This window comes from Coenobita brevimanus, chromosome 92 (assembly GCF_032717465.1).
Source record: "Coenobita brevimanus isolate Jiangsu-jjx chromosome 92, ASM3271746v2, whole genome shotgun sequence".
Classification (NCBI taxonomy): Eukaryota; Metazoa; Arthropoda; class Malacostraca; order Decapoda; family Coenobitidae; genus Coenobita; species Coenobita brevimanus.
The window spans coordinates 34,711,548-34,728,356 of NC_137045.1; the positions used below are offsets into that span (position 1 = coordinate 34,711,548).

Genomic DNA, 16,809 nt, shown 5'->3' on the forward strand with positions numbered 1-16,809 from the left:
CTTTAAGCTAATCATACGAGGCGTGTTTTAATTTTCCTCATATTGCGTCCCTCACAGCGAGGAAAAAATCTTCAGCGAAATCAGGATACCTAATAATACGCGGTCAGTTTACCCAGTACAGGAAGATAACTAGATTAATGGAGTTGCCCTGCTTATGCACACTCACCGCTGAGATGGTGAAAGAATAGCATTAAATTTCCAGCCTTACATATTTCTTTAAATTTAATGATAGGGAATTTTTCAGATACATTATGTTACTGACAAAGTTTATAAGTACTGAGTTGCATTTAATTACGCACATTAATAGCGAAGAACTTGACGATATACCTATATCTATATCTATATCTATCTATCTATCTATCTATCTATCTATCTATATATATATATATATATATATCTATTTAACTCATTGGATCCCAGGGGTGCTGAGCGAGGCATTGCGCTGGGAGGACACTAAGGCCCGATTCACACTATAGGGACGGTCATGCTCCAGTCACGCTCCACTCTTCCTCCGCTCATGGTCCTGGTGCATTCACACGTCCGGTCCGCTCTTGCTTCGCTCACGGTCCCGTCATCCCCTCTCCCTCAACAGTAGAATAGCCACCACCATTGACGGAGGATGTGTGACTTTTCACGAGCCCAGATGGCAATGATCGCCATATCCACTGGATGAAAACGAAGAAGAAAAAGTAAGAAAAGAGAGTGTGGGTTCATCCAATCTTGCAAGATAGGAAAAGTGAAGGGGAATTCCGTACAGTTTCCTCATCTGACTGATGAAAATAAATTTCACAGCTATTATAGAATGAACAATGCAACATTTGAAAAAATGCTTTAAAAAATTGAGGATGACCTGAAAAAGGAAAACACATCATTCAGAGGGCTGAATGAAGACTGGAGCGAAGCGAGACCGTGGCGGGTATTCACACTGTTGGTTCGCTCCGCTCACGGTCCACTCTGGCTCCGGTCAAAATATCTTTTGAATGGATTGTGAGCGGAGTGAGAGCGGAGCGTACCTTGACCGGTACTGACAGTGTGAATGCTTCCACTGAAATGCATGTAATGATATTTGACCGGACCGTGAGCGGAGCGCGACCGTCCCTATAGTGTGAATCGGGCCTAAGCGTACCGCCCTCCGCCTATCGGCTCATAGTCGCGAAGCTCATAGGTCCCTACCCGAGGGTTCTCTACTTTATAAAGGCTTGAAAAATCCCAGTTCTGTCCAATACTCTGGACACTGGGCTTCAATGGGTTATATATATATATATATATATATATATATATATATATATATATATATATATATATATATATATATATATATATATATATATATCGTATGATAAACATTATGAGTTTAATTTCCGAATGTCTTTGTTATAAATTCTTTTCCAAAAGAACAGTTCAGTTTATTTATTTGTAAAATTTGAATATTTAAATTTTTTCGCTAATTATAGCAACTCTTGCCCTTCTACATTTAAGGCTATAGTCTTAATGGAATAGATCTGAACACCGTAAGATTCTTGGCAAGGGCGGCAGCAGCAGCAGCAGCAGCAAAATCAGCCTCATCAACGGCGGCTGTGGCAGCGGCAGTAGCAGCAAATAAATTCTGGTCTGTTTGATGGAGCTTACCAATCTATCGCAGGCACGCGATCTCCCCTATTGAGCTGTCCCATGCAGTGAACCGATGTTCCTTTGCAGCAGACTACGCCTCGCCACAGTGAGGCGCGGGGAAAAGCGTGTAGTTCTTGGATGGACGTTGCATTTGCATTTCTGCACCATGTTAACAGGGGCATCATAAGCTCTACATCACCGTGTTATTTGGGTATATGATTTTCACCCAGAGATGTCCGAGTAAATTGTGTCCTGACTGAATCCATTAGGCTTATTACTCAGTCAATACATCGAGTTGGTGGAGGACGGGCGCCCCCACTTACCACTCCAAGGTAAGGGTAAATAATGCAGGTTATTTGGAAACCGTATTTTCATTGGAGACTGGCTAAGCGCTCACCCTAACCCCTACGTTCCGTCTTTAAAGTGGCAGACTATACCTCGTGATAGTTAGTACATGCTGTTGCTCACAGTACAATGATTATTACGATGTCAACGATGAAAATATATAATAATGATAAATGCCAAATACTCACGACAAAAGGCCTGATGAGGGTGTGGTTCCTGGTGGGCTGATTGTGCCGGAATTTGTTCTTGTCCGCGAACTCGTAAAGGTGGTTCGGGTCGGCTGGGTTGGTGGTCCAGTAGCGGGTGTCTGCCTGCTGGTGCGGTGGGTAAGTGTCGCGCATCCAAGACCCGTAGGGAGAATCGGTGCTGCGGTGGTACACTGGCTTGCCTACCGCGGTCAGGAGGCAGTCTGGTTTGAAAAGACAAAATTTGCTAGAGTTAGGATGGATTATTTTAAGTATGGTTATATGAGGCTGACACTGGGCAAGAAATTAATCAGGGTAGGGTAGGTTAGATTAGGTTAGGATAGTGTAAGTTTGGCTAAATAAACTATGGGTCGGTTAGGGTTGGTTTGGTTTAAGTAGTGTAGGGTAGGTTAGGTAAGGTAAGGTTAGGTTTGAGTAAGGTAACCAGGTTAGGTTGTATTATCTTAAATTAGGGTAGGGTAGATTAAGTAAGGATAGAGTAGGTTTGGTCTGATAAAGTAAAGGTATATTTAGGCCTAGTTATGTTAGGTTTGGGTTAGGTAGGTTTGGTCAGATTTTGGTAAATTAAGCGACGTTAGGTTTTGCAAGGTTAGGATCGTTTAGGGAGGATTAGATTAGGTTAGGTTAGGCCAGGTTAGACTGTTATGAGATTCTATCGACGTGGTGGACACAGAAGACAAAAAAGACGTGGATCTGAAAGGCTACGGATCTCTACTGACCTGTGTTCCTGTTCCTGAGGGGAGGATAGCTGGTGTTGCCAAACTTCTGGACGTGCAGGCCGTGGCGCCCCCCGTCACCACACCAATCCGGGCAGCCTGGGCACTCCTGGGGCGGCGGACACAGGTCATGGAAGAGGTCAACGTAACGAGGCGGGTCACGTCCGAAGGTCAGGCTCTCCTCAGGCCCCGTGGATGGTATGTACTGGCTGGCTACCACCTCTGGGGATGGCCGTGGAAATAATGATTTGGTTAGTATTTCATTCCATCATTTATTTTCTGGCTTTCATGACCGTCACTCATTCTACCTTGGGGTGTGAAAGGTCTGGATGATATTGATGATGATGATGATGATGATGATGATGATAAATAAATAAATAAATGGAACGACAATCACATGTGCAGGGTTGTGTCTTCTTTAGCAATTTATCTGGGTAATAAACACTTATTTTTCACGTGGGCGTAAGTCAGAAGAGCTTGAGAAATCATCATCATCATCATCATCATCATCATCATCATTACCGCTTAAAACACACACACACACACACACACACACACACACACACACACACGAAAAAGAGAGAATAATCAACAGCAGATCAAGAGGACGAACAAACTCGATATATGGAAAAAACGTAGATGGCTGATTGATTTTTTTTTTTCAACAATGCGGTGGAAGTTAACTATACTATTTTTTTTCTAATATAACTTGGTCCAGTTTTTTGTCCTTTTATAGCTTATTTCACATAGCTCAATGGGCGAAGATAATACTGCTGCTCTACGTCCTATCTATTGCACTTCTTCGTGACTAGCATTATATTTCAGAGTCAGTATTTTTACAACTTAGCCTTCAAGATGAGGGTATGGTAATTTTAGGCCAAGTTAAAGTTTGAGCAGTATAACAGTCTATCTACCTATCCATCTATCGCCAAACGCCTTGATCCCATAAGGGATGACAGAAAACAAATCGCCTCCGTATAGCTCTCTGTCATTTGGTTGCCTTCCCTCCAACTCACCCTCCTCTCTCATATATTACTCCAGACAAATTATTTTTCAGAGTAAGTCTTGGGTGACTGAGAGGGCTAAAGATCACAAATATGGCAAGTAAATGCGAAATAAGTGAAATCGAGACATGGTCCACACTTTGCAGGGTGAGGAGCCTTTTGCTGATAAAAAGTTGGCGTACTGAAGTGAAGTGATATTAAATGACAGACCAATTTACTCAGCTGGGAATGATATATGTGAGCCTGGGAGAGCTGAAGACTAATACGGCCAGTAAATAAGATATAACTATAATCTAAACATAGGCCTTACCGTGTAGATTAATGAGACCCCTCGTGATAGACAGCTGGTTCTCCACAACACAATGGTAGTCCCCATAGTCTTCATCCTTTGTGTTGTGTACGCTCAGCTGCATCACGCTCTGACGGGGGTGGCACGGGGCTAGGTTAGGCTAGACTGGGCTAGGTTGAGTCAGGATAGGATAGGGTAAGTTAGATTAGGTTAGGATGAGTGAACTTATGCTAGGAGAGATGAGGTTAGTTTATTTTTGACTTAGCTTAGGGTACGCTAGGTTAGGTTAGATTATATAGGCTACAGTATATCAACTTATTCTAGGTTTGTCCGTGTGTGGATGTCAGGTTAAGCTAGTGTAAGGTAGATTAAGTTACCTTATGCTTGTCTGGGTGATTACGTGATGATAAGCTGGGTTAGATGAGGAGCAGTTAGGTTAGATTAAGGGTGGGTGGGTGATGTAAGGATGGGTATAGTTAGGTTGAGTTACGTTAGCGCATGTTAGATTAGGGAAGGGAGGTGGGATTAGGCTATATATGGATGAGTTAAGGTGAGGTGAATTAGGCTATGATACATTACTGTGGGGTAGTTGTGTAGGGCAGGTTAATTTGTGTCTAGGTAGAGAGATCAAGTTAGTTTAAATTGGATTAGTTTGTTAGGTTACGCTAGGTTTAAGTAGATTAGATAAGGGCAGGCCTTTGGATTTTCTTGATGCATCTGAATCGAGACACAAATTAAGCAGTTCGTTCCCAAGGTCCATTAATACACCACCGTCATACCAACTGAGTGCTAATCACCAGCAACCCTAACACCTCAACTCGCATGTTTATATTAATACCCATCAACCCTAGTGTGTACGTTAGATATATTACATTTATATCTGTTACTCTGCTATTGGTGTGTGTGTGTGTGTGTGTGTGTGTGTGTGTGTGTGTGTGTGTGTGTGTGTGTGTGTATTTTTTTTATGCCTTGTCTATAGAGTTATACTGAAAAAGAGTAAGTGTAGTGATATCGAATTCCAGTAACAAAACTGTTCCCTGTAACTGTCCATCCCACTAGTCACTCCACCACCATTTTTTTTTATGATAGGTTAAGTTAGGTTAGGTTGGTGTAGGTTCTTTCTGTTTAAGGTAGGCAAAGGTCTTCTAAGGTAGCATACTTTGGGTCTGCATAGGGAAGGAAGGAATAGGTTAGGTACTGATGGGTTGATATACATTTGTTACATTAGGTTACATCAAATTTGGTTAAGATAAAATATGGTATTGTAGGGTATGATAAGTTTGAATCCTTTTGGGTAGGATACAGTAGGTCGTAGCTTAGGGTAAGGTTTAGTTAGGGTAAGTTAGGCGAGACTATATATATCCGGAGAAGAGTTTGGGTAGGAGAGTCAGAGGTTACTGATGTGTAGATAAGGTCAAGCTAGACATTGGAAAAACTGTTGGGATGTTAATGGGTACGATGGGTAAGATTAGTCTGCCATAAATTAGGCTTGATTAGTATAGGTTAGATTAAATTATGAGAGATTAGGTTTGATTAAATAGATAATGTCAGTACTGAACAGGCTACGATTTGTTGCTTTTGTCTTCCTCGTTACCATCATTAATTTCATTCCTTCAGTCAGATGGAAGAGTTTATGCTTTGTTTTTACCATCTTTAGCTGATTTTGTTTTTTAAACTTATGAGAGTTTTTTTTTTTTTTAGCTCGAGGTTCATATATAAATGTATATATTCCTGAGTACGAGAATTTTCCCATAAGCTGGAAAAAAAAAAATCTTCTCCGTGTGTACAAAGACTAAATATTATACAGTACTCTGGCTGAATGGACCATTACACTCAGACACTAAAGTATCGGTGCACATTCCTTACAATCTGGTGAGAAAAACGCTGGATAGTGAATTCTGGTCTTACCCCTACATTACTAGCCACTATTTGGGATATGTACTGTAGTATAATATGGACACTCAGGCAGACCATTGCGGTAGCTGAGTGGTTACAGTAGCGTTTCTTACTACGAAGCTGCCGAATCTCTAGCACCATGGATTGAGTCTCCGTGCGGGCAGCTGGAGTTACTGGATACATTTGTGACTTGGTAATAAAATGAATACACAAGGTAAAACTTCGGGTAGGCAAGTGTGGTAATTTGCATGATTCAGTGGCTTTGTATTCCAGGATAATAATCTGATTACCCGCCACAGGCTCATAGGCCTTGGTGAAGGAGATGAGCACTGCGCCCAAGCATCCCATGTCGGCTGCCGCCACTCTATACTATTCAAAAACCTCCTGCACGATACTTTCTGATCTTGTATCTAGTCAGGAACAATAAATCAACTCTTCTACTTCATCTGCTTCCAAGTTAGGAACTGTCCGTCACTTTATTCCCTATCACGTGATACCAAAAAATCATTTATGGGCAGAGAAACACTTCAAGCCTCTCTCAGCCTGGTATTATCACTCAACTGAGGAAAGTGAGCAGTAACAACGTGAAGTGTTTGGCTAACTTCTCTCCATGGGCAGAGAACCGTAGCAAGCCCCTCTCAGCTTAGTAATATCAGCCTGCAGAGAAAGGGGGCGTGGGAGAGGTGAAATATTAGGCAAACTTTTATCCCCGAATGTATACTGTATATTGGTTTCTGCCATCAGTGACTCACCTTCCACTCTGTGCTGGGGTCCTGATAGAAGAAGATGGAATACTTGGATGAGTTGGAGAGCAGTGTGCCGTGTTGGTCCTCCCAGTGTGTGAGTGGCACCGGGTACGCCTCAACCTGGCACTCCAGCCTCACACTCGAGCCCAGGGGAGTGCCGATCTTCCACTGCTTCACCCGGATGTATGGGTCGACTGAGGGGTGGTGGGAGTAGGAGAGATTGTGCACCAGGTAAAATTATGCTCATGCCTGGTGGACTAGTGGTCTTAGGACACCATTAAGGATTATAGCCGTGTGCTGGAGCGGCTATGAATACCTAAGAGGCGCCTATATATATACCTATCATGTAATTCCAACAGGGGGATCAGTCAGTGTCCTACCCTAAAATGTTCTTGAGTAGGGTAATAAGAGACCTAGACCTGTGTTCTCGTTGGTTAAAGTTGCTCCCTAACACTTCATCTTAAGCGATTAATTTTGGTTATTACACCTCCCTAATACTTCTTCCCAGGCGATTCATTTTGCTTATTACACCTCACTCTCCTCCCCTGTGTCATTGAAATAATTCCAGTACCACCATACACTGCATAAACATGCAAATTTATATAAACCAATCATATCCAGAAATTAAATCGCTAAGGAAGAGGTGCTAGGGAGCTTCTTTAATAGACGAGAATACGGCCTCTAGAATTACGTATTAACCCTCTGGCTGTTAAGGTTTCTCTCAGCTGAAGAAATCCACGTGTCTGCTTGAATAAATTGTCTTGGTGTGTCTAGGAAGATAAAAGAGGAATCAGGATCATTTGAACTCTCCGGCAGGTAGGATTTCTCCTTGATAGAAATAATCTGGTCTTAAATCTTGTAAGATGCATGAGACAGAGGATAGCCTAAAGTGGTCAGGGTGAAGGATGGGTGACTAGCCTACTCCCTGGTGGTGCACCCATGGCAGTATATGCTGCTGCCCCATTCGGATTCGACTTGATGCACACAACACACAACTACATCCCTGTTTATTAGACTGTTACACGTCCACGAATCTCATTTTGAAATAGAAAATTATTTTACAAAGGTAACTGAAACACTGGGAGGTTATGTGAAGTAGGTTATACTGAACTACTGTTACTTAAAAATATGACGCAGCCATAACTAAATCTCGTGCTTGATAATTTAGTGACTCTATAGTATTTCTTGATGAGCTAACCGTTCGAGGTGTATACAGCAGATGTGCAAATATACATACAACTGTGTGATCAAAGGTGAAACTGTTGGCAGCATATGTATTGGACTTTATCGGCAGATCATACCAGGATCAGTTTATTTTGACAGGTGAGCACTTCTCCTTAATCACGTCGCACCTGACTGTCCTAAGTTATCATCACCTTAGTCATTCAGTGGCTTTACATTACTGAAGCAGCTCCTCTTCTCGCTTTATAGAATTATCTCGCCACATATGCTTCTCCTTATTGCATCATCTGAAACAATGGTCTGTATTCCAAGATGCAAGGGAGATTAGTAGTTCCCCTTCCCCAGTTGTTTATTTTGCATGTTTACCACCTTTTCACCTCCTGTACGGAACGTTACTGAGGGAAGTTAGGTCTGATCTAATGATATATACATAGCATAATTCAGAGCACCAAGGCAAAACGTACATAATAAGTTACAAAGAAAATGGTGTTACGAATCCCTTCATGTCCCACCAGTACAGCTTAATATTTGATACAAAGGTCGCAAAATTTAGCCCATATAACGCATACTTCATTCACTTTAACTTGGTCTAAAATTTCATCCTTTTGCAGCTTCTTTCACGTAGACAGCTGCTAGAAATGGACAATTCAATGGCTCCACATCCTATCTGTAGCGCTTCTTCGTGACAAGCAAAATATTCTAGTGTTAATCCATTGCTATAGCTCAGCATTCAAGATGGAAGGATGGCAGTTTTAGACCAAGGTAAAATGAACAGAGTATAATGTTCGTTCAGAATTACGCTTGAGGGAAATATATATTGGTATAGTTACGAAAGACGGATGTGGTGATAAAAAGGTATGAAAGTAAGAATGGTCTAGGCACAGTACTGACAGTGTATAAACAGTATTGAAACAATACCAAGTGTCGTAATGTAAGTATCTATCTATTGTGAGTCTGATAGTCTAGATCAGTGGTTCTTAACTTTTTTTGAGTCACGGACCCCTTCGCGAGTCTAGTGAAAGCTATGAACCCCTTCCCTTCAAAAATGCACATAAGTACATACACAGCATTTTGCATGCAATGAATGTACTTTATTTTACTGAAAACTGCCTCACGCAGTGTATGACACACAAAGTATAAAACCGTCATTACAAAAAACGTTTTCCACTCTTTCATGGAATAGCCAATGGCCACTCGATGAAAAAATGAAATACATCCAGCTTGTGCAAATTATACAAAACATTAATTCTGCTCTTAAGTTCATTTCAGTGACAGGGTTGTTGTTTGGCTTGAATAAGAAGATGAATTTGTGAAGTGGTCTTTGGCAAGGAAACACGCATGTCATCGTTGACATCCAGTTGATTTCGACTTTTCATTTTGATAGAAACAAACGCTGAAAACCCTGACTCACAAAGGTATGTAGTAGCAAACAGAATCACAGCACCCATAGCTCGCTTTGCCAGACGAGGGTAGGGTTGTGTCAATGAACACTAGAATTCTTCAAGACGCCTCGATTTTTTTTTTTTTTTTTTTTTTCAGTTAATGATTCCAAACGGCATCACGAAATTGTTCTCAACTATTCTGACCTTCACGGACCCCCCTGAAGCTCATCCATGGACACCAGGTTAAGAAACCCCTGGTCTAGATACTGAAAATGTATAGTGAAGAGGGTGCAGGTAAGAAAAGTGTAGGCATTTGTAGTGTACTGTAGGAAGCCTGGGCACTGAGACTGTAGGTACTCATAATGTTTACAGTATAGTGCAGGGGAGAACAGAATAGTGAAAATGTTGGTAGTGAGAGTGTGGGTACTGATAACAGGTACTGCTTGTGTTGGTCATCAATGTAGATACTAAAAGTGAAAATAACTGTGTAGCTTGTACTTATTATAGCTTAAAAAAATAGAAGCAACTATTCATTTTAGAATTTTTAGGTGGTCAAGTAGTGAGTGTAGTTGTTGTTCATTAACCCCCGTCTGTCTGGCCGAGCGGATTCAACTACTGCATGCACGCTATCGTTCTTGCAAGGCCATCCCGTGCAGTAAACAGATGTTCCCTTTCTTCTTGGATGGACGCCGCATTTGCGTCTCCACCTAGTTAACATGGACATAGTAGGCTCCACACCATCCAGTTATTTAGTTATACGGTTACTACCCAGCTCTGAAAAAAAAAAAAACCTGGTTTACAGGAAACCATTAGGCTTGCTACTCAATGCAGACTCAGCTGAGGTTGAGAGAAAAGTAATACAAAATTATAAGAATGGGTACAGAAAAAGAAAGCGAGGAGGGTAAATACTGTACGTGAAATAAATGATAAAGGTGAAGGATGACGTAGACAGCACTGCATCGAGTGAGTGGATGATGGTCGCAACCACTCACCACTCAGTACTGAGTGCAATAACTGTAAATGTAAGTACTGAGACTGCAAGTAGTGAGTGTAAATACTGAATGTAGGGACTGTCACTATAAGTAAGAACTGATTTTGGTACCATGTATAAGAGTTGGTGTAAGTACGGAACGCATCTCTAAGAAGTGACTGTAGGTGTGTGATACTGAGAATCTGTGTGTGTGTGTGTGTGTGTGTGTGTGTGTGTGTGTGTGTGTGTGTGTGTGTGTGTGTGTGTGTGTGTGTGTGTGTGTGTGTGTGTGTGTGTGTGTGTGTGTGTGTGTGTGTGTGTGTGTGTGTGTGTGTGTGTGTGTGTGTGTGTGTGTGTGTGTGTGTGTGTGTGTGTGTGTGTGTGTGTGTGTGTGTGTGTGTGTGTGTGTGTGTGTGTGTGTGTGTGTGTGTGTGTGTGTGTGTGTGTGTGTGTGTGTGTGTGTGTGTGTGTACTTACAATGCACCTGTACGGGGAAGTCCTTGTAATCAGGGGGCGGCACGGCGTTGTCAGCGTGGCAGCGATAGACTCCAGTGTGTTGACGGTGGATGTGCGTCAGGTTCAGTAGCGGCCCCTCCAGTGTCACATCTGTACCGGTAGAAGATTAGTAGTACACTCACACATGTACCCATATATGTACTTAACCCTCGGTAGTACACTCACACATGTACCCATATATGTACTTAACCCTCAGTAGTACACTCACACATGTACCCATATATGTACTTAACCCTCAGTAGTACAGTCACACATGTACCCCTATATGTACTTAACCCTCAGTAGTACACTCACACATGTACCCATATATGTACTTAACCCTCACACTTAACTAGCCTTTGTACTGACACCTGGACTGCATATTCGAAGCTGTACTCACACTTGTGCTGCATACTTAGGCCTAGCTCGTAGGGTAAGGTAGTTCCCTAACACCTCTTCCTTAGTGATTTATACTAGGATATGGCTGGATAATAATCTTTTGTACGTTATTTATGCAGAGTATGGTGATGTTAGAAGGATTTATGCAACACAGAAGAGAGCAGTAAGGTGTAATAAACAAAATAATTCGCTTAGGAAAAGGTGTTAGGGATCTTCCTTAATTGACGACAATCCGGGCCTCCTTACTTTTATTTACATTCTATCAGTATACTTATGTCCTCTTACATTACATATTATTACTTTGGCTGCATCATTAATATTTCTGCTACATACTTTCACACTACTACTCACTCATACTAAACACTCATACTCGCACTGCTTCACTTAAATCATCTATACTCTCTTTACTCTAACTTGGCCTAAAACTTCCATCTCTCCATCTTGAATGCTGAGTTGTAAGAACAGGTTGACGCTAGAGTCTGATGCTAGTCACGAAGAAGTACTGTGATGAGAACGTAGGTCTGTTGTACGTTTTTGACCATAATGAACTTTGGAAAATAAGCTGCACGGTGTGAAAATCTAGGCCAAATTAGCGTGAAAAGACTATATTTTTCTCTCATACGCTTCCTACTCATCTTAAACGCATATACTTGTCCTGCATCACAAATCTATCTATCTATTGCCAGACGCCTTATTCCCGTAAAGGATGGCCACAAACAAATCGCCTCCATGTCGCCCTGGCCCCTGCCATTTCATTGCTCTGCTCCCAGCTCACACCCCCTCTCTTATATACCTCCCCACTCCATCCCTCCATCTCATTCTTGGCCTTCCCCTTCCTCTCCACCTCACCCACATACACTATCCTCGTCAGTCTCTCACTCTCCATGCTCTCCACATGGCCAAACCACCTCACCACTAATACTACTTCTATATCTACCTTTGCACTTGCACTACATCACTCATACTTTACACTTAACACTTGTTCTGCAAACCTACACTACCTTACTCTGTTCACTTCATATTGGCCTAAAATTACCATCCCTTCAACTTAAATACGGAGTTATAACGATAGATTAACACTAGAATATGATGCTAGTCATGAAGAAGTGTTTCAGCAAGGATGTAGAGCCACAGTATTGTCTTTACCTGCCACTGAACTACGTGAAATAGGCTGCAAAAGGATAAAAATCTGGGCCAAGTTGAAGTGAATGAATTATAACAAGCTCATACTGTACCACTAACACATACTTGTTCATATCTGTGCTATACCCTCACACTTGCACTACGCTCTCACATTTTTATTTACGCTCACAATAGTTTTAAGTTTGTATTTTGCCGCCTTGCTAGTACAACACACTCTCTCACACTGTACACTCATAACTCCAGTGAATCTTGTACTCACACTTATAATGCACATTCACTCTCGTACTCACACTTGTACTACACAATCGTACTCATGCTTACTTGACACTCACACTGTTCACATTTGTACTCTCACTAGTATTTTGCTGTACACACACTTACACCGAAAACTCACGCCTGTGTACATATTTGTAATTTGTCGCTCGCACTTTTACTCACAGTTGTACTCACACTTTTATTCATGTACTGCACAATAGCACCTATGGTCATGAAGGCGATGGAGTTTGTAGGCACGAACGATTGAAGCTTGTTCATCAGTGAGAAATGTATAATTCATGCTCGTGAAAAATTAAATGTTTATTGTTTTAGGAGGAAAAGAGATGCTGACAAAGCTTTTTTTTATAGTTCAAAGAGCAGACTGTCAAAGAGCTCTGTTTGATCTGTAAAGGTAAAATTCGACAAAAAATGTAAAATCAATCTAGCTAAAGAGTTACCGGTCAGGTGCAACCCGAACAGTAACAATTCGAAGGATTAATGGCTATAACATAACAGCTAGTTCTACTTTCTAACCTAACATCCAACCTGGACATTGTTCAAAATAAAAAGAAAACCAAAGCTTATAACTGTAAAAGTTAGGGTGTCAGTCAATCGTTGGATATGAAAACTACGTAAAAGGACACTACAAAACATCCATCGGCAAAGGTAGGTTAATACTTGCTAAAATTACTGCAGAAACAATAAAGCCCTGGTCCAACACATTTAGAACGATTGATAACAAGAGGGCAAGAAGAGATAAAAACTTTACTTTCTGCTGCCGACGACTTACAGGCTACTTCGACTGACCACTTGCTTGTTCCGGGATACATGGAAGCTGAAAAATATCGCCATCGACAATTTTCGTGGTATTAGAATAAATGGCGTTTAAAATAAATAATTATCGTGCGAAGTAACTTTGACAAAATGTCGAGTACTTAACGATCATTGTTATGTTTCGCTTTAGTTGTACATAAGGAAAGTAATTAGCATTTTTTTTTTTAACACTTGTGAATAGATGTCTTCGATACTGTACATTCCATGTTTACAGCAACACTGAAGCATAGCACTGTTCAGCAAGCACTTGATATTATCAGTGTTAATCTAAAATAACTTTAACGTATTTTAAACGAGAGTTATGCTAATACCACAAAAATTCTTTCTATAAAATAAACTTCCTTGTTGCCCAAAATTCACAGGTGATCAATTAACACTGAACTGAGAATAATTATCTTTGAAACAGTTCACATTACGCTTTGTACAGAAACATTTTAATGAAGGTGGAGATCAGAAATACGTGTACAATTATTTAAGACAGTTCATAATGTATAGTGGATATGAGTCACGACAACACAAAGAAACAGAATTCCAATAATCATTTCTTTTCAATAACGAAATGGCAGTATGAACTGGAAGAATGGACCTCGAACAAACCAGTGTGCGGCCATCTCTTGTTATCAGTAGAAATGTCTATTAGTTTTACATCAGAGAAAGCTACCTTAACTGGTAAATAACACAAACAGCATTAAATTCTTGATATAACTAGGTTCCAAATTACTTAGGTCGTGTAAACTGTCTTTCTAAACAAAATGTAGCGACCAGTATTTGACATCAGTTTACTACAGTTATCAGTGACACTGATTTCTTGCAACCAGCCAACGCGTTTATTGAGATTTAGGGAGACATTGCTTAGTGAAGATGTTAGACTCTACCTTAATGCCATTCTGCACATTTAGTGTCAGACGATTTTTATTCCGCTTGAGTGAAACCTCTCGTAGTGAAGGTATTAACTCTCATGATCGCAAGGTGTAGTACTGCATTCAAGTTAGCGCTTGACTTATATTCAGTTGGGAATGTCATTGAAGGATGAGATGGTTACTACCTTCCTTCGTATGCCATGCTTGTTATTTACCCTTGGGGTCTCTAGGCTATTTGACTCATCAGTGGACAGATCTTTGTAAAGTCATTAGTAGCTCCTCGCTACTCTGGAATCCATTCTAAGCTGAACAGAAGTAACTGGTGCTAAAAATATAATGAATACATCGACACTGGAGTGAAGTGGTAAATAAAGTATAAAGTATAACACCCTCTCCCCTCGGGTCCCTTGGCCTCACCTTTCCATCGTCCAGTGGGTATGGCGTCCCCGTCCACGCGGTGCCACACCACCACGGGGGGCGGCGTGCCCGCGGCCTGACACCTCAATCGCAGGTTATCCCCCTCACGCACGATGATGGGGCGACGCTGGCGAGACCGGCCACGTGTCGAACCTGTGGATATCCTTCCTATCTTAGCATGTATGTTATTAAATGAATTGCAGGCACGGATTGATGAGAAGGGGCCTTGGGGCAGTTCGTCCCCCTGTTTTTGGCAGACCAATGAATACTTACAATAAAAACAATGTTGCTTTCCAAATTACACGCAACAATATCTTTCCCACTGCATCTGCTTATGCTAATGTACTCTTAATAATAAAACTGGCTAAGCTTAATGCGAATTTCTATTTTTTTTTTTTACTATGTGCAATAAGTAGTAACTGCGACAGGAATTACCCTCCCCCCCCTCTTTAATAAGTGTGGATCCTGCACTAAGTTATACCCTAAGTACTGCTATTGTGTTTACTGTGAGTTAATAACTGTTATCGTCATCCTGAACTTTTTCTTATATATGGATTGGGTGAGGTAGGGTCCTGAAAATAAAAACAGATAAAACAGAAAACATTAAAAATGATTAAAACCCTATACAGTGAAGTGGGCACATCACAGTTTCCATTACAGTCACTCTCCACCTCAGGCATGCAAGAGTAAACGAGAAAATTAGTTCCAGTAGGTGAATATAATTTATACATTGAAAAGCCGTGGCACAGCGGAAAAAATAACATACACTACGCCTTTCTTTGGATTCCGTCTGTCGATCAGCTATACATTTTGTTATTCACCCAGTTCTTTACTTTATGTCGGAGATGATGTCGACTTATCGTAATTGTAGATATATTGTAATCGTCGTCAAGCTATTGTTACAGTGTGTTGATTTGTAGGGATTTTACGAAAGGAGAAAATGTTCGTTGTACTTGTCGTTGGCAGGAGAAAGATAAAGATGAGTCTGGGGTTTGATTGTAGTTTATTTTCTTCAAAGGGAATATCTCAAAAGTAATACTGAGCAATACTGAGTCATAGTGAGTGACTCTAACAGAGCGTAGAGGTAAAAGCTACTGGCTAACCCGCGCGCTCTCCTCTTGCCTTTCCCACCGTGCCTCTCTCTCTCTCTCTCTCTCTCTCTCCTAAAACCCCTTCTGCCCTGTCTCACATTTCCCCTGTATATGGTTGTGTCACGTGTAAGACACGGTTGTGTGGAACTTTCCCAAGCCTGTGGACTTTCCGATCAGGCATCACACCTTGCTGTCTGTGGCATTCCTGACTAAGAGAATGTGCGAACGCCACTTCCTCTAGCCCTAGGCATGACTTTCATCTAACCTCTAGATTACATATGTACGTTACTAGCTATTATGTAGTGTTATGATATTTTAGCGTCCTGACAAACTCACTCACGTAGGGAAACATATATAAATCCTTGTATATAGCCTTACTATATACAAATGTATACAGAATTTGATCTATTAACATCATACAGTCATCTCAGCCTCTATGCCTTGATTGACTATACCACTTTTACCTTAAATTGGCCTAAAATTCTCATCGCTGATTGCCGAGTTGTAGCAATGGGTTAACACTAAAATATGATGCTAGTCACGAAGAAGTGCTATGAGAATGATGTAGAGTCGTAGCCCTGTCCTTTTCTGCCACTGAGCCACTTGAAATATGCGGCAAAAGGATGAAAATCTGGGCCTGGCTAAAGTGAGAGCTAGTGTTAATAATTTTACTCAGACAAATGATACTCGATTTCACTCGCCCGTGGGAAACACTCTGAAGTCTAAAGGATAATCAGTTTCTAAGCATAGTCGTCAGTCCGTTCCCTGAAGCTCGCCAGTCCTCCCCAAGCACGAAAATGTTGTATTGCAATGTGGTATTAATGGGCATGTGGTATCGAGGGTGGTATAAGGAATATGAACGACAGGTGACATGAAATAGTTACCTGGTATTTATGAGAACGAGGACGGCGGATAGTATGGAAGACAACACAACTTGGTACTTGGGTTTGTATTCTCATCGGTTAAGG

General features: G+C 41.2%; 1 protein-coding gene across 1 annotated transcript in view; it reads right to left on the reverse strand.

Moving 5' to 3' along the window:
• Window positions 1-16,809, reverse strand: part of LOC145412193 (uncharacterized) — a 75,387-nt gene that overhangs the window by 37,878 nt on the left and 20,700 nt on the right. The window contains exons 7-12 of the mRNA XM_080282121.1: window positions 14,751-14,903; window positions 10,825-10,953; window positions 6,820-7,007; window positions 4,193-4,301; window positions 2,882-3,100; window positions 2,145-2,365 (exon numbers count right to left, since the gene is read on the reverse strand). Coding sequence (XP_080138247.1) covers window positions 2,145-2,365; window positions 2,882-3,100; window positions 4,193-4,301; window positions 6,820-7,007; window positions 10,825-10,953; window positions 14,751-14,903 — 1,019 coding nt within the window. The remainder of the gene's footprint in view (window positions 1-2,144; window positions 2,366-2,881; window positions 3,101-4,192; window positions 4,302-6,819; window positions 7,008-10,824; window positions 10,954-14,750; window positions 14,904-16,809) is intronic.